The sequence below is a fragment of the Anarhichas minor genome, unplaced genomic scaffold, assembly GCF_050575085.1.
Source record: "Anarhichas minor isolate MPS153535 unplaced genomic scaffold, ASM5057508v1 ptg000021l, whole genome shotgun sequence".
In the NCBI taxonomy this organism is placed as follows: Eukaryota; Metazoa; Chordata; class Actinopteri; order Perciformes; family Anarhichadidae; genus Anarhichas; species Anarhichas minor.
Genome location: NW_027466467.1, coordinates 10,903,861 through 10,928,068, shown reverse-complemented (window position 1 = coordinate 10,928,068; position 24,208 = coordinate 10,903,861). Strand labels below are relative to the sequence as shown.

Sequence of the window (24,208 nt, the reverse complement as noted above, 5' to 3'; positions counted from 1 at the left end):
TGTCTGAATTAGTGTTTTATCTCTCGTTCCTGTTATTTGAATTTGGTAACTAAGCCTTTTCTCTGATAATCTGTCTTTCTCTGTCCACTTTTAATTTGCTTGTTAGACACGAGCTTTTGGAAGACGCCAGGAAAAGAGGCCTGCCATTTGCCCATTGGGACGGCCCAACTGTTGTCTCGTGGCTAGAGGTACTACCCTAGTTTACTTATGTATCAACCAAACATAAATTCCTTTCAGAAAACCTCCCTCTATCTAGCGATCTTTATGTCAGGCTGCTACTACGTCTAAAGCAATGTTAAATACATTAATATCAAACACTGGAGAGACGATTACAGCCTGATCTGCAGTCTCCTCCCCTTCTATTTGACCTTTCAATGATGGTGACGTTGAATATCTTGATGACTCTCACCAGCTGTGGGTGGGTATGCCAGCGTGGTACGTGGCAGCCTGTCGGGCAAACGTGAAGAGCGGAGCCATCATGTCAGCTCTGTCCGACACAGAGATTCAGAGGGAGATTGGCATCAGCAACCCTCTGCACCGACTCAAACTCCGCTTGGCCATCCAGGAGATGGTGTCCCTCACCAGCCCGTCTGCACCACTTACCTCCAGAACGGTAAAACAACACAAACAAATACACCTCCATGATCGCACATGTGCATACATGAACAGCAAATAAATAATCCAGGATGTGAATATGAACACATTACCCTACACATAAACACTCAAATCCTCCTCCACTGTTAGACTTAACCTTCACTCTGCACCCTGGGGTGATGAGTCCTCACTCTTTGACTTTTTTTGTTCCTCTGCTCGGACCACAGTACTGGGTTGACTTGTCTTTTTCCACTGCCATCAATTGCATGGGGCTCTGTGGGAAAACGGCACACAAATAGAGCCACATATAGCCACAAGCTACCTGCCTGAAATACACTCCCTCCCTGGGCATCACTCAACACAATGTTTGTCTCTGTGTGTCTGTGTGTGATTGGCTGTGTGTGCATGGGGGTCGGTGTGTGTGGAAAAAATGCATTCCCGGGTGCGTTTTTGGGCGTGTATGCGTGCTTCTGTATGCATGTGTGTGTGTGTTCGGGTGTGTTTTCGTCCTCTGCGCAGTCCTCCGGAAATGTGTGGGTGACTCATGAAGAGATGGAGAACCTGGCTTCCTCCACTAAAGCGGTCAGTACCATCTGGGTGCTCCCCTCCCCCCCACCCCACCCCACACCCAACACTCACACTGTCCCCACCGTGTCACACATATGTCATCTCCCGGAAGACCCCTTCAAATACATCACACACTAACGCATTTTTGTGCTCGTGCTGGTATTTGTATGTGTGTTTGGATTGAACTGTTTTAACCTGTGAAAGTTCGGTCAATGATATAAGTGTTAGAGATCATATGAGATATGTGATATGAGAAGAGTGTGTGTGTGTGTGTGTGTGTTTCTGAATGTGCCGTATGTGTGTCTGTAGTTGTCCCCTTTCTCTCTGACCTTGTATATTGTCTCTGCCATGCTGCCACTCAGGACAATGAGGAGGGCAGCTGGGCACAGGTGAGGTCGCTGATCTGCTTACATCTGTGATTTATGATGCTGCGTCTTGATTATATCTGTGTTTCTTTATTATACTTTATTTGGACCAAAATTGAGAAAGAACTGACAAGTATTATCTGTTTTGTGTTTTGATTATTTGCTTCTAATTTATGATGTTGTGGTTCTTTATTTGATTGTGTATATTGTTGTTTTACTATTTTGGGTAGAATTAAGGTAATGCTTTGTTCAGAACTAAGGGTAGTTACAACCTTTTTTCAGTCACAATATTACTTTTGATTTTAATCTTTTTTTGACAGAATGATTTAGTACTATTTAACCAGTTCCATATCTGTATGGTCAAATTGTTGTATTTGGAATAAATGACCGGAATAAATGAACTAACTAAGTAAACATCTGTCTGCACACTCCGAGCCCATGCTCTTCACTAATGCATTCACTCATGGTCGTATTTGAATAAGAGAGGGCAGCCAATTCACCGTCAATAAAATGCTATGTACGCAGTCATTAGGAACGTGAACACAGAGTAGAGGAGACACAGAATATTTGGAACCAAAAGATGTTCTATGAGGAAAATATAATAGAGTTTTCATTTTTGTTAAGGATTGGGCACCACACACTAGATTCTGTGTACCTCCGTTGAAAAGGTATTTTTGGTAATTTGGGTGAACTGACCCTTAAATCAAGATAAATCATGATTGACTATTTTGTTTGCATTTACCTGCAACACATTCCATCCTCCAATATCTTAGCAGTTTGTTTTATTTGTGTTAAAGAACCAACATAGTCACGGTCCAGCCACACTGCCTGACTAGAGCGCTTTTCAGGAGTGTGTACGGTCTGTACTCGATTGGCATATAATGAATGCCCTCGTCACTTTAATAACGTTTTTACAGCAGACATTTTGACCCTGAAACCGAAACAGCAAAATGGAATCCAGCCATCATTAACTTTATTCATTACACCTGTATTTTTCCTATTCTGACATGGTAAGGTGGCGCCTGTGAAAAAGGCCTATTGGAGCTTCTTGTAATTCTTAGCATAATTAGGCTAAAAAGAGAGAATGACTGAAAACACCTGTTGTGGTGTGGAAGGCATTTTAAGTTATGATCTCCAGCAGTACTGATTCATCTTAAAATATAAACAGAAGTCCCCAGGAACATGTGTCAGCTCTTGAATGAACAAAATTTACTTTTTAACAAATGTTTGTCACAGTGCATATTTTGGCTTGTCTTAGCACTGAGAGCACAGGTGTATCTGAACACTTGTGTTACTCAATATACATGTAAGCAATTTGAGGATAATTTTATAATAATTTTCATTTAGTGATACAAAATGGCAGATTTTCTATGTACACACACAGTATATCATTCTGAAACAAAGAGCCCTCTCTCTCTCTCTCTCTCTCTCTCTCTTTTTTTCTGTTGCACAAATTACTAACATTATGTACAACTCTCCATGTAGACTCTGGCGTATGGCGATATGAATCATGAGTGGATAGGGAACGAGTGGCTGCCCAGCCTGGGCCTGCCTCAGTACCGCTCATACTTCATGGAGTGTCTGGTGGACGCACGCATGCTGGACCACCTGACCAAGAAGGACCTGAGGAGCCACCTCAAGATGGTGGACAGCTTCCATAGGTCTGTAGCTGTAGCGCAATCAGCTTAGCTGCTGTTTGATCAGCCTCCCCCTTCATCAGATAACTGGACACATAGCAGTGGAGATGATGAAGCCTGATGATTATGTGCTTTTCTGTGTTTGTGTGTGAGCTTGTTTGTTCTGTCATGATGGTATTTGTGTGTGTGTGTGTGTGTATATTTCTATGTGTGTGTGTGTGTGTGTGTGTGTGTGTGTGTGTGTGTGTGTACCAGGGCTAGTCTGCAGTATGGGATTATGTCCTTGAAGAGACTCAATTATGACAGGAAAGACCTGGAGCGCCGGAGAGAGGACAGCCAACACGAGATGAAAGGTACACTTTATACACACCCTGATACACACACAGTGACAAAAAAAAACAAAAAAACACACACACACGTTCAAACACTAACAAGAAAGCACACATCCACAGTCTCATCAGGCCAGAGTACCACCTAGTGGTTTTGCCTGATTTGGCCTGAGCGTTGAAACAGCTGCCCCATTGGACTGTCAGAACGCCAGCTGAAGCAAGCCTACAATCTTATGATCCAAGGCTCCACATACCAAGAGTGGTCCCAAACACACACACACACACACACACACACACTTAGATCTAGCCAGCCCCCTCGCCCTTTTGACCTTGAGTTCTGCACATGAACTTGACTCAGCTGTCATGTCAAATCAGAGTCCTGCCCTGTTTACGCACACACGCACACACACCGCCTGTTCCAACTTGGAAAGCTGTCTGACAGCTGTGCTTAAAATGAACAAAGGGAGTGTGCCAGCGAGCTGACACTATGTGGACCTGCACATTATCTCTTTATCTCTCTCTCTCGCTCTCGCTCTCTCTCTCTCTCTTACTCTAAATCAAGTTGCTGTTATTTGCTAGTAATGGCGTGTGCCGGCACTCTATATAACACAATGCTACAGTACCTTGAGCCTGAGCCACTCTTTTTTTTACGTTAGATGTGTTGGTGTGGACCAATGAGCAGGTGATCCACTGGGTCCTGTCCATTGGTTTAAGGGAGTATAGCGGCAACCTGCTGGAGAGCGGCATCCACGGAGCGCTCATCTCTCTGGACGAGACCTTCGACTACAGCAGCCTCGCGCTCATCCTGCAGATCCCTATGCAGAACACACAGGTGGTTAAAGAGGAAAGCACAACTGTTTGCACTCAGCATGCAAGGATTGAACTGATGTGAATAGCAGAAAGATATCCAGTGTTGTATGATCAGATTTTTAAGAGAAGTTTGGTCCATTTTGTGGGCAGACTTAAGGAATTATGAAATAAATACAAACCAGAGATTTGTACGACATCATATTATTTTACATGAAAATATTCTACACATTCAACACTTTCCCAGCACTGTAAACTCATGACAGGCCTTTTAGCCTTTCTGCAAACAGTCCATCTTCCAACAGTCACAGTTGTTTTATGAGACCGGTTGATTTACTTTTTTGTGACTCTGCAGTTTGTGTGCAGTCAGCACTTCTTTCTACTGCAGGCCACATGCTGCCAACATTTACTTCTGCCTCAGATTCTGTTTCAGTCGTTCTCTGATCAAAAGGCCTCTGTTGTTTCACTTGAAAGTATTTCCCAGTCGCAGGCTTCAGAGCAGATTACATGCACCACAGCTTCATATTAACAGGTGAACAAAATAATGCCAATTACTCCTGTTTATTAGACGTATTTTAAGAGCTCTTGTTGACATTTTGCCATCAGCTCTTGTTCATTTCTGTTCCGGGTTTTTTAACACACAGCTTCACACCTGCTCACAGAAGTTGTGTGTGTGTGCTTTTTTTTTTTTTTTGCAGGCCCGGCAGGTTCTGGAGAGGGAGTTCAACAACATATTAGCCCTGGGGACCGACCGTCAACTAGAGGAGGTGACCACTCAAGCTGCTGCTCTGATCAAATACATGTTGGGAAAGGGGTCGATTGTCTGACCCTTGCTCTTCACCTCCCTGTCCCTGCAGAGTGGGGACGACAAGTCTTTTCGACGCTCTCCGTCGTGGCGCAAGAGGTTTCGGGCACGCGAGGGAGGGGTGGGGCTCGGCATGATGGCGGGCTCCATGGAAACGCTGCCTGCTGGCTTCCGCATGCCCTCCATGTCCATGCCGCCCTGTGTGAATTTGATGCCCAAGAAACAGCTTCAGCCTGAAGGTGTGACGCAACACTAACCAAACCCCTCTGGCCTGTGTGCTTTTCTGTGTGTTTCTACGTGCTGCTCTCTGCTCATCCTGTCTGACTAACTGCATGTTGTGTCTCCTCTGTCCTGCTGCGCCTAAACCCGTCTGTGTCGCTTCCGCTCAAGCTCCTCCCCCTGCGACCCCGAGACTCGATCCCTCGGCCGTGCGGACCTATTCATGCTAACTTCTCTCTCTGCTTACTAACGGGAGCGCAAATGCTAACAGGTAAGCTAACAAATCCCCAGCTGAAACTGCTGAACTGACCTTTAACCAGCATTGCCCAGCTGTGTGGCATGAGGTAGGACTGTGGTACTAACTTTACAGCATCAGGCTACTGTACCGGTCTATATCTGGCAGATTAAAGCCCTTTAGCCAGTAAACAGTGTGTATTCTATTCTCGTCTTCATTCATTTACACAGCAGCATTGTGTACAATGATAATGATATGATTGTACAGGATATAGTTCTGCTAAAAGTCTATTTACAATAATACTGAATTATTGCTCAGCCCTAGTTTTTGGTTCATTAAATCCGCTATAAGTCAATAGGTGCAGAGTGGTTTAATTTGAAGATATTTATTTGTTCTACCATCTGCTTGTATTGTACATGTCTTTCCTCTACCTCCCTTCTAACATTCCTCACCATTTGTTCTCTCTTCCAGTGCATTCTCATTACCTATACGGACACATGCTTGCGGCCTTTTGAGAGTGATATGCCAAATCTGGAGAGGGAGTTCCGGGTGCCACTGGGGAGGGGGGGGAGGGGGGGGGGGGGGGGAGGGGTCTCCCCCCCCCCCCCCCCCTCCCCCTTTTTGTTGCCCGGCCTCACCTCCCAACGTTCACCTCTCACCTCTCCTTCGGACACGTGCAATACAGAGGCCAACTCTGATCTTTTGAACTCTTTGAGAGTGCTCATTGGCTGCGCTCGCTGCTGTAAAGGAGACTCATCCCTGTCTCTCCCAGTTTACCCCCAGTGCTCCCAGTAGCCTTGTTGTTGTGGTGTTGTGCTCCTGCTCCCCCTGGTCTCAGCTGTGGGTTCTTGTCTGGTTCTAATCTGTCAACATGGCCAAGTTCAAACCAATCTTCCAGTGTCATCAGGACCTCTGCAACACAAAAGTCGGTCGGTGTAAAAAAAAAAGATTCATAGGGAGGGTGAGACGTTGTTGATTTGGATTTGGGAATGATGAATACTTGTATAAATGGCAGATCCCACTGCACATTGCCCCTCTACCGGTTATGCAAGGTATTACTCATTTATCGTCTCTGTACATAAAATGGATGACTTATGTTTTTTATAGAAATATTATATATATATATATATATATATTGGAAATATATATGGAAAATAATATAATATCATTGCTGTATGAAACCCAATGCCCTGTATTCGATAGTGACTGTTCTCTCTCTTTCTCTCTCTTTCTCTTTCTCTCTGTGTCGGACCTTTGTGTGTCTTTTGCTGTATGCCGTAAGTGTGTGACTTGTTAGTGGGAGGGTCTCACTAAGGAAGGGGTGTGTTTCTACAAGGACTCTTCACAGGTTCATGGGTCCAATTTCAGACTTCTCTCTTTGCCTCTTTTTCTCCTGTTCTTTCCTTTTCCCTCCTCCTCCTCATCTTTTGACACTATGTAGCTGTTACCTCTCCTCCTTTCGCCTCTCTCGCCTTCAGTATGACACTATGTAGCCTAGAATAGAGAGAATCCTTTAATATGAAGAGTGTGTGTGTGTGTGTCTGTGTGTGTGTGTGTGTGTGTGTGTGTGTGTGAGCAAATGAGTCTCTCTGCTCAAGACGTGTGGAGAATCTGTGTGTGAAAGGCCGACCCCAGCCGTGTGACCATGACTTTTCTCTGTGGACGGGTAGTGTGAACACTGTAGCTCCTCTCTGTTGAATCCTTACATTCTCTCAAATCAAACTGTAAACTGCTGCTCAACATCAGCCGATGATAAACACAAAAACTGCTCAATGTGATGGACTCTTCTAATCCCGTCCCGTCACCTCTTATTTATTTGCCATGGAGACGTGCCAGTGAGCAGTCAGTACTCTTGGCTGACCAACTCCTCATCCAATGAGAACACAGCATATGAACCAGTGAAGTGCTGGATGGGTGTTTTTTTTATTTTAGAGTTTTTCCAAGGTGTCTAAAAGGTGTAATGTGCTATGTGGCAGCTATGAGTACTGTGTCTTTATTCCAGGTGTGAAACAATGCTGACAAATCAAGATTTTATTATTTGGCTATTTAAAAAAAGTGAACAGTATTTATGACACTATATAGACATAAGTAAAGCTGTTTTTTAAAGATGTTGTGTGTTGTGTTCCTTTTTTATGTCATCGCAGTCAAAGTATCTCATTAAGGGCAGTGACAAACAATGTATTGAAAATGGTCTTTATTGAAAGATTTGGACAGAAAATATCACTTTTCAGAACATCTACAAATACACAACAATCTTAGTTATAAAAGTCAAAAATAAGTTAGCAAAAAATAAAAAATAAAATGGCAAAACCACTCTGTAGAAAAAGGGAACGTATTTACATCACTAGCATTCATAACCAGTTTAAATTAAGCAGATCTTGGTCAAAACTGCCATGGTACATATTGGCCCCACAAATGAACACACACAAAGATCAAGGGATCAGGGAAAGGTTTCGAAAAGAGGAAAACTTAAATTAAGTAAGAAGAAAACCAGGCTTCATCCTTCCTCTGTGTCTCAATCAGACTGAAGGCAAGCCTAACAGAGATCCACTCTAGTAACTAAGTGTTGGGTTCATGCAGTAAAGTCTTTGAATCTCTAGTTAGACGAAGCTCCAGTGGCTCTGACAGACAGGTCTGGACCGAGGATAAGGCAGGAAATAAAGGGAATAAGGCCTCATTGTGAACAGGAGTAATTCAGTTTGGCTAGCAGACCCATTGATCAGCAGAGTTACAATTCAAATACTATTTAAAAATTTTAGCATAAGACACTCAGATCAGTAGAGCTGAAAAATAAATTAAATTGGACCGGTTATCAGCCTGCTTTGTCAATTGTCATTTTCGTTTTTTTTGTCTGTTTGGAGGCCCTATTTGGAAATGTCCACAGGAAAGGCCACAGGTCCGCCTGCAGCAGTGATGCTGTCCACGATGGAGGTCAGGGCACGCATGTTCCCCTGCTCGGGGGAGTCGGCGGCACTCAGGAGATCTGAAAAAGAGACCAAGTCACACATTGATTGAGTGAGGGGTGCACAGATCTGCTTGTGCTGTCTAATGAGACAGTGTGTGAAGTGTACTCACCCTCGCTGCTGTAGCTCTGTGTGCACTGCTCTGGAGTGCTGCTCCACTCTGGGCTACTGCAGCAGGTGCTGCCTGAACTGGGCTCGCTTGACGACACCTGTTACCATGGAGATGCACACGCAGAAGTTGCTGTCAGTCACGGCACACACACACACACACACACACACACACACACACACACCACCACCACCACTAATGCATCCTGTAACAGTCCTCAGAGGCAAATGAACATGATTAACAGCATCTAAACCAGAGAAGCAAGACTTTTCAATCTGTAAACAGACGGGAAAGCTTTGTGTAGTCTGACACATTACAACTGAACACTGGATTATAATCTGAAAAACCTCTTTAAATAACTGCGAGACAATAACAGAAAGTGTATCTGTTCGTTCCACACCAGCCATTCCCCCCCCCCCCCCCCCCCCCCAAACCTTAAAACTTAGCCACACTGACAATTGTGAAGCATGCTTCAATGTGTATCAGTTCATCAAAGTCACACATTGTCAAGAACATTTTACCTTTTGACACATTTTCCAAATTTTGCCTTGTCTTCTATCTCTTCCTTTACTTTCATTTAATCTTTGTCAAAACATCTTCTACCTCTTTATGTTTTTTCCTTGTTTGTTCTTTTGGCTGTCGTCTCAGTCATGAATATGTGACCTTCTGCTTCTAATCATCCCTCCTCTGTCCTACTCACTCTGGGTTGGGCCGGGCTGGGTCGGTAGTGCAGTCCCTGCTGTCCCGTCTCAGTGTCCTGCTGGTTGAGGGAAGACACCAGGGCCTGCAGCCTTTCGATATACTGGATGGCACTCCGCAAGATCTCAACCTTGGGCAGCCTCTGGTTTGGGTTCATCAGGGTGCTCCTCTTCAGAGCTTCAAAGGCCTCGTTCACCTTCTTCAGACGCCTCTTCTCCCTCATTGTGGCCGCTCTCCGGCGGTCCATGGTAACCGTCTTTCTTTTGCACAGCTTACAGGCCCAGGGCAGGCACTGACCCGGGCAGTGGGGCTCGGAGTGAGGTGACATGCTGGACGGAGAGGCTTTGTCCTCTGCTCCTGTCAACCCACCTCCAACACCCCCAGACAGATTCCCACACAAGCCCATCATGGAGTTCCTATCCTGGTAGGTGGATTGGTCGTACCCCCCAGGCAGACGAGAGGGGAAGTAGCTGTCCCCTCCCTCGTAGAAGCGCTGGTCAGGGAAGAAGTAAGGGTTGGTCTCAAAAAGCTCCATACTGGACAACGCTGTGGTCTGAAGGGGACAAAGATTCCTGCTCCCCTTGGAACTGTATGTGGTGTTCGGTCCTGCGCCTGGACCGTGTGTGTCAGGGTGTACGTGCGTGTGCCTGTCTACGTCCCCGGCCTGAGTTTGTGATGAGTGGAAGACGTGTGGAGAACAACTGGTGTGGAGCAACTGTAGGCTGGCATTTAAACCCCTCTGCCTGCTGCAGGATCACAGGGTTAAATTTAGCACGAGCCCCCAGAAACCTGACACGACGTTTAGCTGTTGCTGCACATCTACACTTCACATCTCTGTTGGGCACTGTGCTCTCTAGGGCTTTAAGACCCGTACTGTGCGTGTGTGTGTGTGTGTGTGTATGTGTGTGCACCCTTGTGTGTGTTTGTGTGCTCTTGTGTGTCTGAAGAGGCTATGATACAGGATATGATCAAGTTGCTGTGGAAATGGTAGTTATACCTTGGATCAAAGATGTCCATCTTAATGAGCTAATCCCAGACTCGCGCCTCCCTCCATGACACCATACATAAAGTCCCCTGCCATGGGGGTGAAGGAGGGGGCAGTAGGGACAGTCTGGGGACAGCTGTCACTTCTACGAGGAGCCAATGATAAGCAATGACAAGAAGTTGTTTGACTCCTAGTTCTGGATGGGAAGGAAATGAGGCCAGAGATTGTTGTTTACTCAAAACTAGGTCACAGATAAACATTTGTACTCTGTTGTGACTGAAATTTCAGAGTGATCAACTAGGTCGATCCTAAATATGTAAAAGCGTAGGTGGCATAGAAGCTCATGCCATTGCTGGGTCTTGGTTTTATGTAACCACATTCATATCTACTGACTTTCAGAAATGATTGCACAGGGTGATGCAAGTGACCTTCTGGGCTATGGTGGACTCAGAGTCAGACAGGCCTGTGCAGGACTGGACAGAGTATAGTACAGTAAGTCGAGAACCAAGTTGACAGTGGCTCCCGCTACTCTCAGAAATCAAGCAACAACAATCAGATGAGCGTGCAGAGGTATGGCCTTCTTCGTTGTCCTGACCTCTTCCAGTAAGTCGCAGTGTTAGCCTAGCTACCAGGTGTTAATCCTACCAGGACATGTCTCACCCAACAGCTCACCAGCTAATTCAGACTGTCTTCCGCTAACAAACAGCCAAAACACACACTTCTGTCAGCAGAGAAGGTGCCTGGAATGACCGGCATAGTGGGAGATGTGTTACATTCCCGTGTATTGCTACTATAAGTTTATCACAGTAATACACAGACAGGACATGTTTGCTGGAGACAGGGAGCTCTGTTTTGTGGCCACACTATATAATATGTAGGGACTGGCGTTTGGTGTCCTGCCGATGATGCATCGAGTCAAGTCTGAGACATCTTTGTATTTACTTCCATCTCTCTAACAGAGACTTTAAAATGCTGAAAACAATCTTTAAAACAAGTTTGTATTCACTCTTAGAAACATCTTTCTCATAATGAGTAGACAAAATTCTTAAAATGGGGGTGTGTTTTTTTGTCTTGCATCACTCAACTGTGTGGCACCAAAGAAAACAAAGACAATCAAAAAGATAATTAATTGCAGTTAAAAAATAAAAGTCGTGTTAGATATGAAGGACACTGAGACGGGATGAAATAACGAATGATTAAAATGGAGAGTAAAAAGAAATACGAAGCTATAAAGGTCATGTTTCATTTAACCTCCAATCAGTTGATGAAATAAATAAAAACCTGATTTATCTCACTCTTCTATGATGTAGCTGATTTTCAACATTTCCTATCTTCTTCACCACATTTTTCTAACTTTCATTACGCTTATAGAGACAATGAGATGAACTTAACTGAGAGGACCGTGTGGTCAGCTGTAGCACCAGCCTTTAGAGCGTGCTAGCTACAGCTTTTCATAAAACTACCAGTGCAGATAGTAAATAGTGCGGGTATTCATGTACTGCATATTGCTGTGGCATCACTAAACTCTTGTTACAGTAGCTGGAACATTTTAGTTGGCAAACAAAGCAAGTTTTTTGTTAAAGCAATGTCATTTTAAATTAAAGTGTGAAATTAGGAAATGAACTCTGAGTGCGGTAAAGGCACAGGAGTAGGAACTATTTGTGACTTTCTTTATTTGAACATGTGTCTGATCATTAGTCTGATCAAGCATCTGTAGGAGCTTCATAGTTATTCCTACAAGCTGCCGTTTAAAAGTTTACAGCACAGAGCTCAGTTTTTTCACCTTTTCAGTTCTTTGTAAGACAAACTGAGTAATAGTATCTTGGAATGTTTTATCTCACAGCACATCACCTTAAAGAGCATGTGTTATGAAGTGCGTCATGGCCTACATTTGACATTTAGAAAAGGCGCAGGTGTAATTAACAACATTAATTATGGGTGCATTTTATATAAATGGGTCAGTTCCAGGGTCATGGTATGGCACATGCTGGCTCCGCGGGGGATCATTTACTGGCACACCTACATGGAGCAGAGCTGTAATCATTGTAATTAATCACACCTGTGTTATTCCTGTTATTACAAGTTTAAATGTCTGCTTTTAGAGAGCTCTCACGGCTTCATGGGACTCTTATTTAGCTTTATTAAAGGCAAGTGCGCAGGAAATATATGTGAAAACACACAAACAATGCTCACAAGCAAGACAAATATACAACATACATGTTACAGGTGCCTGGTTTGAGGGATTAAGACATTCGCAAGAAAGTCACTACATTTGTCTTTTAATTATTCTCTTCTTAAATTCTAACTATTGTTATACCATTTAGTTCTTATGTATACCTATTCCAGTATTTTACTTATTCTTTATTCTCACATTTTAGGATATTAACAATGAAGTTATATTTACAATTAAAACAAAAATAATGTCCGGTGAGTGAAAGTATCCCTTTCAATGAAATAACTTGTCGTTGCAGACACAACAGCCCTTTGGGAGGCCCGGCAGCGGTCTGACATGACTGGCTGGTGGCTCGTGGACTATTCCCGGGCTTTGGGCTCGGGTTTGGGGTTGAGGCAGAGTGCAGAGTCGAGTCTTGGCGCAGGGCTGCGGTGGGCTGTCAGGTTAGTCTGTGATGGATAGTCACTGATGGTGGAGCGAGTACAAAGACGCCTGTGTTGCTCTCAGGGGTACAGCAGGGAGGGGGTCTGCAGTGTGTCAGAGTCACTCATAACCCTCTGTCATCGTAACCCATTGTCAGCAGAACCAGAGATCTTGCGCGTGTATGTGTGTTTTGTAGTCGTTTCAGGCACACACTTGTGTCTTGTTTGAGGAACAAGTCCCCAGCTCAGCATTTTGAAGTGAACACTTGAGACACAGTAAATAGAGATCCGAAGTTTATTGTTTGCAGATACTATACTTTTGTATCTTCCATCCTAAATTCAGTGAGGAAGTCAAAGTAGACTAACAAAATACAGATCACATCAAATATTCACTCAAGTGATAATTACGACTACATTTGGTCTATATTTATCTTTTTGAGACTGGTAGTTTTTATTTTAACTCTTTGCACCTTAATCCCCCACATGAGGTAACGTAAAATAAAATACATTTGAATATTTATAATCATCTTTTATTTTATTTTAAGGAACGCAATAAAAGAGTTGCTGTAAGCCTGATGGAAACAACTGTGATTTAAAACAGTAGAAGCCAAATTATTTACACTCAAAAAAGTGTTTAAACTCAAAATCCACAATGCATGCAAGTGTATATGGGTCCCTGTGCGTGTGTGTGTGTGTGTGTGTGTGTGTGTGTGTGTGTGTGTGTGTGTGTGTGTGTGTGTGTGTGCGTGTGTGTGTGCAGGGATTGCCCTGTCACTGGCAACACTGTTCCACTTCTCCTCAGTGACAAGCAGCAGCACATTGCGGGACAGCTGAGCAGGAGGGAGGAGGGGGGGAGGGATCAGTCCTCCTCACCCCAGGTTAGCCTCAAGATCATCACTGACCTGGAGAACTGTCATCTGAGCGCAGTCGGGAAATCTCAGATATGTAAGAGGAGAATAACATAACAAGAGTGGAGCAGTGTTGATTAAAGGGGGATAAACAAGGACCTCTATCCAGTGAGATAACATATGATACACAATAACCAGTGACCGATAGGTTTCCATGATATAACTATATGATGTTGTACAATTTATAGTCAAAACCGAGACAATGTTTGTTATTTGAGTTGCTGTAATTGCTGGAAAAGCTGACAGATTTATTTAAACCAAAGTAAATATTAATTCATCATCTAAAACCTGATTCATTAGATGTGTTTGAATTGTATTCTTGACTAAATACACATTTTACATTTTCTGTGTTCAGTAGTAGTTTCTTGCTGTGCACTAAGAAAAGGACTCTCTTAGGTTAGTAAACAATTATTTGGAATTTATTAATTGGAAGTGTACTAATTGAAAGTTTTCCATACAATTAAAACCAAAACATAGTCCTAACCAGGCTCCTTTACAATCCATTGGAACAAATTAAAATTACTTTTCCGCAAACTGGAAAACTTGGAAACGTTTTTATTTCATCATTTTGCCTTAAAGACCCATTTTCATAGAAATTTAAATAGTTCCTTAATATGTAATGCAATTAATTGACATCACTAAACAGTGGGTGCATTTAAATACAAAGTGAACATGGTTGTGGAGCAACATAAACACGGGATACATATTTTAAAGAATGTGCGGTTAAGGAAAAGGAAGGGAAGTGTGTCTATTTCTGTATTTAAACTGGAGTGTTTCTGTTGGTATGCATTGTTCTGCTTGAGGTCTGGACTCATGCAACAATGTACTGGACTGGACACGTGCCTTCCAGAGGGGACATGGTCACCATAGTGACAGCAACAGATGCCCAACTTTGTCGCCTCGGAGACTGTTTCTGTACAGTCGCCATGATAACTGCATGTCCATTACTGAACCCTGTGATGACAGTTTTCTGTTATCAGAAACGGCTCTCTTCTCTCAGATCATGGTGATTTTATGCTGACTACACAACATTATTAGTGAAAGATGACGAGGCAGTGTGCTCCTGCCAGATCACCATAATAAACACAACACCATGAACGCAAATCAATCAGCCAACTACTCTGAGTGAATGGGAGCAGTCTGAGCTGATTACTACTCTACTACGCCCCGTGCACTAATTCGGTTGAGTAATGAACCTTACATAAGCTGCAGTGCTGACTTGACTGATGCCTGAAGGTGATGTGACACTACTACGGCCCAACTAATCAGCGGGAGAATACTCCCATTCATTGCAGTTCAGAATGAAGTGCCCACACCTGTGTTTTCACAGGGCTCTGGAGGCCTGGAGAAAGCTTTCTAAGTCAGGGGGGAAACAGTAGTTCTGTAGCCCAGCCATGCTGCTGCTCACTGGGGCTTTTATCGCAGGGTAATCCCCTACAACAAACAGAATGGCCGGCATGTGCATTTGCAGCTGTCGCAGTCTTAGTGCAAGTGGTGTCATGTTAAATCACAGGAATGGACTGAGCCCCTGAGCCATCCGCTGCCCTTCCCTGTGCTGGCATCCCGCTCACTGCGAGGCTCCAAGCACACATGGACAAACACATATGCATACTCATATTTACGCGCATAAGCCACTTCCCACAAACATATTTTGCAGCACATGATAGCCCTAAAGATATTCAATGTAAATATCCCGCGCTCCACTGTGACATCATATTCCAGTACTGTGGCAAGTCAAAATAGAAGATGCCATTTCCTGTTAATCAGAACGGTATCTCACAGGGTAAAGCCAGGCCCTCATAAAATCAATCCAGTTTAATTTGAAGGCAATTTACACCTAGACGTTGACCAAGTGTAAACCACACTTGGTCAGTGGTGTGTGTACTACTGCAGTGTTGTGAGATGTGAGTGGATAAGTATGTGGAAACTATGCTCAGCCCAGCTTCCGTATATATCATCTTCCATATCAGACCTCCTGCTGTGGGTACCAGGAAAGCTCTGAAATGTTTCTCCTCTAATCTCATTTTAATGTGTCACATCTCTATTTTCCTCCTCATGCCAACTCTTATTTTGAAATTATCTTTGTCTTTTTCTGTATTTCTGGCTCCACTGACCTTCTCCCATGTCAGCAGCGGGACACATTTAGCGGCCTGGTTTCTGGAGCGACCAAATAGCCGGACACAACAGAGGGAAAGTGTGTGTGTGTTTGGTGTGTGTCTGTGTGTGTGTCTGCATGGAGCTGAAAGAAAAGTCCTGTACACACAGATACGGTTACAGATATCCAGACACACAACCAGAAGAAAGCAAAGGAGGGTAAACAGGCTGGAGGTATGCAGACAAAGGACACAAGAAGAGATTATATAGAGATGCATATTTATAAAGGTGCATCAAAAGTACAAGAAAGCCGGTGAGAGCAATACAATGATAAAAATGGGCAAAAGTATGGGAGCAATGTTCAGCAGAGAGCTTCTATTTTCTCTGTAGGAAGTATTGCATATACGCAATAGGGGATAGAGGGAGAATGTGTTAAGTTATTCTGGGATGTTGGGATAGATGTTCTGTCGCCATGGAAACATGCAGATCCCCCTACCACTCCCTGGGCCGTGCCATTCTGGAGCTGCCAAGCTCCGGGTGCCTTGTCACCGGGGGTGTCGTCGTGCCATTCTTTCCGCCTCTACGCTGTGAGACTTGCCAGACGCCGCGGACAAAACGGTATGCCATTCTTGAGTTAGATGCAAGAGTCCGCAAAAGCATTTTAGTATGGCTGTCACGAGCGTTTAATACTGTGGGGCAAGTCACGGGGAGGACAGCAACACCCCCCTCAGACGGGATGTTTGCCAACGGTGGAATGCAAGCAAGTAGGCCCGTCTTCAGTACTGTAGGCCTACCCGAGGACAAGTTAGACAAAACAGGTTTACTTCACAAATTAAGATCTCATACAACATGATGCATTGCTGTAGATTAAACTAGCCAGCAGTAACAGAGCTGAAATGATTAGCCCATTTATTGATTAGTCGATAGAACTAGTTTGTAATTATGTATTAGTATGACAGTCTTTACATTGAGATGTTTACTTTTTATACTTAAAGTACAATTAACTGATAATACACTTGTACTTAGGTAATTGCAGAACATTTACTTGGAATTGAGTATTTTTACAACATGGAATCAAAGAAACAAATCTGAATACTTCCTTCACCTTTGATGTTTTAACCTAGAATGCCTCCCTCTGTAAAGCCCGGAGTAAAACTACAGCTTCAAAGAGCTTTAAAAATACATTTCCCTCACTATGAATGTACTCATATTTAATGAAAATACGTCTGTACGAGCTATTCCTCTAGGCTTTAGTGAACCCTTGTGTTTTCAGATGGTGGAGAGCTTCTCAGGGGACTTTCCTCACTCAGGGAATTTTCCCTAATGGGTAATTATTATCTATACAACATCCTGGGATAGGATAGCTGCCCTAGGCAGAATGTGTTACAGCAAAATACAGTATATACTGTAGTCAAGAGGACGGGGTGTCTGTCCCTAAAACACATGACAGCTGGCCTGTCTCTCTCACACACACACGGCTGAACAGTGAACTCAATGAAACAATTAACTCTTTATTGCTTTACAAAACAACTCATTTCATTCCATGACAGGTTCATAAAAAAAGAGAAAATAAACTACATTAGCTGTTAACTTCTTAATGCCAATACATGTAACAAGTCAGTCATTCTGAACAAGGATCAAGGCTATAATATGCAAGCCAAGTCATTTTTATGATGTCTTTAGTAAGAAGAGGTTTGTTTTTCCTTGAAGCACATTTATGGCGATAAGTACAACAGCCTATATAATTAACCTATTATAGCATTTATATAGTTAATACAGCTCTCACACCAGCTCAGTGTTGGCTCTAGTCACGACAGCAGGCATGCTCTATATATGCGTTACATGTTATTACTGGTACTGTAGACCAGATACCATATTCAGACTTCTCCCCACCTGCTGGCAGAAAGATTAAACGCAAGTGAAGATCCGATCAAAGATCTGTAACATTCTCTCTCTGCAGAACAGAGCCGAGAGGTAAATGCTTCGTGTCACCGAGCGTTGCAGAGCCGGTGGTATTGGTAGGCAGCTCACACGCTTACTGAGAGTAAATCGTTTCTACGTGGTCCAACAATACATTCTTCAAATAATCCATCAAAATAAAATCTATAATACACAACTTAAGTCATTACATGGCAGTGTAACGCTGAAATAAAACCTCCAACTCCCAATAAGTACTCCAGTCATTTTTTGACACGGTACATTTAGTAATTTAGTTTAGTTTAAGATTTTCTGTAAAAGTACACATTAGAGCTCTGGAGCAAGTGCAGCCTTTCCCTGCTTCATTAGAGGCGATCATCCAATCAATCAAAACTTAAATCATAAATTAATTAAATACAAAATATACAGAAGTTGTTCATTTATCATATGTTCAGGAAGGGATATAAAGTAGCTCTTTCTGAACAGTAACATTTAAACATTAAACAATTATAGAACATAACTTACTGCAGGCATAACTGTCTTTCTGGCAATCGTAAATAAGATATTGAATACATATTAACATCAATTACTACCCCGAGAGGAAAGTACAGTAAATACTTCAGCTGTGCATTCTTAAGCAGGTTCAATTAAGTTCATTTTAAAATACTATGTTGAGAGAAACAGGACTTAAGCCACCATCACTAGTATTTTACAGTACATTCAATTATGCTAATAATTCTGTTTTTTTTGTAAGGAGAAGCTTAGGACACTTTCATGGAGCTGCAGCCATTGACAACAAAATCACCGTTTTCCTGTTCTTCCTTCAATCTCGTCTTCATAACTTAAATGTCAGAGCAACAAGAGGATATGAGAACGGTTAAAAATATACATAACAAAATAACAAGACGATGCTTACAAACATATTATTGTAGTTGAATACCTGGACTGATCTTTCCATTTCGGTCCAGATGACTGAAGTGAATCTATGGAGGAAGAAAAACTAGCAGAACTAAAGACCGCAATACTCGTTTAAAATGGCACCATTCAAAAACAAATGAGAAGATCCACGGCCTGAAAAAAAACAAGCTCTCATGAAACCAAATAGCTCACACAAACGTGCACTCTTCTAATAAATAAATAAATATGTCTGCCTTTCTTTATATGTCCCTTATTTAAATGTGGCACAAATCTGGCATGATAAACTCTTGTGTCCAAGGTTTCATCCCAAAATACTTCAGAGGCAGCATGATGCAGAATAGAACATGCAACCAAGAGCAAGCTTCACCAAGTGCTATATTTCATGTGTATCATTGTATGTTTTAAGGTGTACATCTTGTGTGTGTCTACGAGCAGAGTGTGAACCAGAGTGCATGCATCCGTGTGGTCAAATGTGTTTGTGTTGTCGAGTTCCCCGGAGCCTGACAGGTGTGTGTGTGTGTGTGTGTCCCTTTTAGAGGATGAATATCTTAATAACTTTTTGAATGATCTTCCCACATCCTGGACAAGGAGCATGGAACTTGTGCAGCTTCCTTGCACATGGGAAACAGGTTATAAGGTGAGCCGTGCGTCCGTGAATTATATTTCCGTTGCGTGGTCGCACTCGACACAGCTTGCAAGGCTCCAGAAGTGCCTCAGGCTTAACCTCCTCAATCTCCATGCCCAGGTTCTCCTGACTCTCCCCTCCCGAGAGCTGCTCGTCCTTGTGGAAGCCGGAGGGCCACGGCCCCTTGCCTTTCCCTGTGGCCATAGTGGGCAGTGGGCGGTCAGCTGTGGAGTGGGAGGGCAGGATGACGGGGTCAGAGACCGTCCTGCTGCAGTCTGGGATGTCAATGCCCGTGTCACTGTCATCTTCCTCATCGTTGGTGGTCAGAGAGCTGCATGCTGGGATGTCAGGAACAGAGAGGGAATGGGCGAGTCGGGGGACATCTTTGTACCAGTTCTTACGTAGAGCCCAGCAGCGAACACAGTACCTCTGGAGAGGCGTGTTGTACTTTCTGCACTCGGTGCACTGCCACGCATCCTAATGGGCAGAGGCAAACACAAAGTCACACATCTGCATTGTCTTAACCTACAGCTAATCAAAACCTAAAATGACAACATCAAGTGAGGAAAAAGCAGATACAAACCTGTGTGGAGATCTCTGTATCAGTGTCATCGCTTAGGCACTGAGAGTCTTCATCCGGCTCTTCCAGCATCTGGATAAGTATACAAGTCGTTAGATCAAACATCTCAGAACATTATCCTGGAGTGTAAATACACTTATTTAAAAATGATATGTGGTGTGTGCGTGGCCAATGAAGTCCGAGACAAAGTCGTACCTCGCGATCTGCTTTCTCCTCCTTCCCTCCTTCATCCTCGTCCTCAGGTAGAGCCTCCCCTTCTCCCGCGCTCCCTTCCTCGAGTCCCGCCTCCTTCATCTCCACGCTCACCTGTTCACTCCCGCCCTCGGTCAGGAACCAGAGGTCGTCGGTGGTGTCCGACACGATGGCCGTGTCCTCCTCCTGTGCGGGAGACAGCTGACCCATCAGTCAGACCACCACTGTTACACTCCAATCCATGCAATTTGACAACAAGTAATTATGTCTGTTTTTAAGCTTGAAATCTCGCAACCTAACCCTGAACAAGCTATTACAAATGAGGTTTCTTACTTGGTTTGTGTGAATGTCGGTGGAGCCATTGCTCCTGCGGCTGTAATTACTACGGAGATTACCCAGAAACCACCAGGGCAGGCCAGAGAGGTCCCACTCGTCTAAAGAAACATCCAGTTTGGGCCGTTTGCAGGCTGACCTTGGCAGGCCTTCAAGGGAGTCTGGAGAGGCGTTGAACCGTTAAATTCAGCATTTTCAGCGAGTCTCGTCCCGGGCACATTTGGAACCGTTTGCTTACCGTCGTCTGGCTCCCGCGGACGGCGCTGGGAGGGGGTCTGCAGGAGAGGCCCATCACTGTCGGCCTCCAGCCCTGCTTTGACCACACCTCCGCACATCTAAGGGGGGGACGGGGACGTGAAGGACAAACATTAGAACGGGGAGCCATAACTGGGTTCTTGGAGGACTCACAGCTCCTTTTCAAGATGGCCTCTCGGTATGTGATCGGGGGAGAAGGGGGCTGGGCAGTTAGGGTACGGACCAGTGGGGAGGGAGGTCATAACTAATTTAGGATATAATTAGGACACCAAAACCGTGTGGAGGTTAAAAAACACAGAGATGGATAGAGACAGATGAGATAGGAAAGCCAGCGTACTAATTAACACGGTGATGAACTAGTGAGTCAAAGCTTTTAAAAATCTAGTTCCAGTTCAGTAAAACTGTGCAAACTAAATCAAAGGATTTAAGTAATTACTTATTTTAGGAGATCCATAGATACTATACAAATACCTGGTCTTGTACAGTATCTATCTATGGAAGGCTTTCAGATAAGAAAGGAAACAGAAGAAAATGATTAAGATGCATCTCATGTCCAACATTAATAATATTATTAACATCTGATAGAGGAAATATAGACTTTTGAAAAACATATTGAAGTATGATCAGAACTTAAATCTGAACCTTGAAGTGGATTTAACATGAGATTTAATTAGAAAAATAGTAACTCATTTGATTCATAAAGCCACTGACGAAGGACCAAAATTGGACTGAAGCTCAACAAGGGTTAGACAAAGTATTGCACACCAAGGTGGTTTAGGAGGGGGTCGGAAAGACAGGTGAGGAACACGGGGGAGGGGGGGGGGGTTATTGCTCGGCCTGCGGCTGGATCAGGAGCTGCGATCCTCCAGTTTCGGAGCAGAGAAGAGAACCCTGAGACAGACAGAGAGGGTGACTCTGCCCCCCATCCACTGGGTGGTGCTAGTGGAGTACCACCAGACCAAACCAAGGATGGGGCTGTACAGAGACGGTGCCACTCTGTACAAATGCACACCAACGAAGACAGCAGTCCTTACCCTTCCTCCTCATTACACACAAGCACACGGCCGTTCGCTTTATAGTCTGAACCAAGGCCTACTGGTCTCAATCCAGCACTGGGATCAGTGCATGTTATGACAAAAATATATTATTTATTAACAGCTTTGTATTGTAATGAGGTGAGAAAGGTTGGGGGGGGTTCTGTTTCTCCTTAGCACCATGCTTCGGTTTTACCTGACCACGATCCTCCACTCCGCCCTCTACACATTCACGGCCCACAGAAAGATTCTCTGCAGCGTCTGCATTTCAGATGAGACACAGTAACAGAAAAAGGACATCCCCACCCTTTAATTATAGCACAATACACTCTCACACTAATGCCTCCTTCTGGGGCTTTTGTAGGACAAGCTGCACAATGGCATAGTTCTGGTCCCCGCATCCCCAAGAGATGCAAAAACTATCACAAGCACTCACAAAAGTAGGCAAAAAGAAAGTTGGATGTAGAATATATTTATAGATAATCACTATATACCCAGGGATCTTCACTTCAAACCATATGTTAAAGAAGCAAATAACATACAGAATCCAATCACTACTTTAAGAGGAAGATGACAATTGAATTACAAGTCATCACACATGTACTGAACTACATACATTCCCCCAGACAGAATCATTATTTCACATAAATATATGGAGCAGAAAATCAATGTGTCACTTACCAGAACAACCGAGCACAACCAAGTATTTCTTGAGCATTTCATACACCGGGCTGTGAAATGAGAATATGAGAATTTAGAATGGGCCTCTGTATTCTAGACGTATATGTTTAGATGTATAGTGAAGCATTACTGAGTGTTGACCATTGTTGATGTGGGGGAATACCTTGGGTTTTTGACGGAGAAGCTCTCCACCTCCAGCAGTTCTCCCAGAGGGTCGTCCTGGCAGTGGACTATGTGCTGCCTCTGTTTGTCGTATAGTTGCTTCCCCATGATGTACTGCCCCAAGTAGTGCATGACCTTCAACAACAATATTGAATATCAGAAACCACAAGGCACATACAGGGCACATTTATAGGAACCCAGTATAAAAGACTACTAAAGCCTGGACTGACCACTTTAGGAAAACAGGCTGCATACTAACAAACATACTTGACATTTCACTGAACAGCTCACCTCTTTGAGCGTGAAGACTTCTTCCTGCGCTCCGGCAACACGCAGAATCTGCAGAAGAGGGGCTTTTGGTTGTACCTGGGGGGGTAAAGAAGAGTACCACCGGTAAGGATTTAATATGAACTAGAAGTGCAAGGTTAGATAATTGATAGGCAAAGCAGACGACATGGTTTCTGTTTTCTAAGTGTACCTGATTTCCATCTCCAGGTAGTGTCTTGCATGATGTGCTTGATGCCGGAAGCTGGTCTGATAGGGAGTTCATAGTAAACGAACAAAGTCTGAAATACAGAATCATAACATGTCAGATAAATCAGATTTCCAATTCCCAATCATCATCATAATCATCTATATTACCACCATCACAAAACACTGGTGTCTTCACTTAGACTGTACACGTAATACCAACGCCCACGAGGCCAAATTGACAATTAACTGTAAGCTTGAATTATTTAACAACGTTGCATTTAATGGCAACACCTAAGAGACGAAAACAGTTTAAGCAACGTCAAATGTCGTTGGTCTAATTTGTTTAAAACGTAAAAGACTGCACCAGAATCCGCTAGCTTGACAGGCAGGATGGTTGAGTTACACCACTCCACCATTACTTTTGCGACAGTTAACCACTGTCTTCAAATTACAAGGCCAAACTTCCTTAAAAGCCGAGCTAGCGTAACGTTTGAAGAACGGTTGAAATGTTAGCAACAAAAAAAATGTGCACACAATTGCAACTATTACAAGCTACTGCCCGGCAGTTACACTGGAACATCTGTGTAACGTTAACGTTGGCAGGTGGCAAACCTGCTCTCGTTACTAGCAAACGTGTTAGCTAGCTAACGTAACGACGGAGCTGCCGTTAGCTAACTTAGCTGGCTAGCTAGTTCCTGAACAATACGTTCGTTGAAGATGAACTTACCGTAAAGAGTTGACATTACTTTACATTGTTCCACGCGCACCGCGGCCTTAACAACCAACCGACATCTTGCAGGTATACATATAGCTAATAAATCGTTAGTTTTCAACTTTAGCTCTCTCTAACAAACAGCAGACAGTTGGCATAGCTGAACTACAGATTCAAAACGATGAATATGGCTAGAACAACTTCCGGCTGGACAATTACTTAGGCCAGGAGTGTGGCGCCCCCTAGTGTTTAATGAACGCTACGGCGGCAAAAAATAGTGACAGTAATCAATGTCAGTGGCACCTCTTGAAAATATTATTAAATTGTAACTAATGGCTTTATGTTTGGTTAATAAATCAGTAACTAATGTTAAATATATTAGTTATAAGTCAATAATGACGTAACATATTTTGG

General features: G+C 43.6%; 3 protein-coding genes across 4 annotated transcripts in view; 1 reads left to right on the top strand and 2 right to left on the bottom strand.

Moving 5' to 3' along the window:
• Positions 1 to 6,073, top strand: part of ppfia4 (PTPRF interacting protein alpha 4) — a 49,665-nt gene extending 43,592 nt beyond the window's left edge. The window contains 10 exon segments of the mRNA XM_076096405.1: positions 107 to 188; positions 413 to 613; positions 1,114 to 1,176; positions 1,524 to 1,550; positions 3,012 to 3,187; positions 3,419 to 3,516; positions 4,149 to 4,324; positions 4,998 to 5,066; positions 5,157 to 5,343; positions 6,030 to 6,073. Of these exon segments, the coding sequence (XP_075952520.1) occupies positions 107 to 188; positions 413 to 613; positions 1,114 to 1,176; positions 1,524 to 1,550; positions 3,012 to 3,187; positions 3,419 to 3,516; positions 4,149 to 4,324; positions 4,998 to 5,066; positions 5,157 to 5,343; positions 6,030 to 6,073 (1,123 nt within the window).
• Positions 6,074 to 8,422: 2,349 nt separating this feature from the next.
• On the bottom strand, positions 8,423 to 9,913 carry myog (myogenin). The gene is made up of 3 exons (XM_076095957.1): positions 9,331 to 9,913; positions 8,634 to 8,730; positions 8,423 to 8,541 (listed from the first exon to the last, which is right to left on the bottom strand). Exons 1-3 carry the CDS (start codon positions 9,862 to 9,864, stop codon positions 8,423 to 8,425), a joined length of 750 nt encoding a protein of 249 aa, XP_075952072.1. The 5' UTR covers positions 9,865 to 9,913.
• A 7,496-nt stretch (positions 9,914 to 17,409) lies between these two features.
• Positions 17,410 to 23,989, bottom strand: mdm4 (MDM4 regulator of p53). Of its 2 annotated transcripts, none has more exons than XM_076095602.1 (11): positions 23,810 to 23,989; positions 23,087 to 23,174; positions 22,900 to 22,974; positions 22,610 to 22,743; positions 22,447 to 22,496; positions 21,962 to 22,026; positions 20,715 to 20,811; positions 20,477 to 20,637; positions 20,147 to 20,329; positions 19,955 to 20,023; positions 17,410 to 19,848 (listed from the first exon to the last, which is right to left on the bottom strand). In XM_076095602.1, the coding sequence occupies exons 2-11, from the start codon at positions 23,156 to 23,158 to the stop codon at positions 19,279 to 19,281; spliced, it is 1,476 nt and encodes a 491-aa protein (XP_075951717.1). In that variant the 5' UTR covers positions 23,159 to 23,174; positions 23,810 to 23,989; the 3' UTR covers positions 17,410 to 19,278. The 2 variants fall into 2 exon arrangements, with proteins under 2 accessions (XP_075951717.1, XP_075951716.1); XM_076095601.1 differs by having other exon boundaries at positions 20,147 to 20,344; positions 23,810 to 23,988.
• Between the last annotated feature and the right edge of the window lie 219 nt (positions 23,990 to 24,208).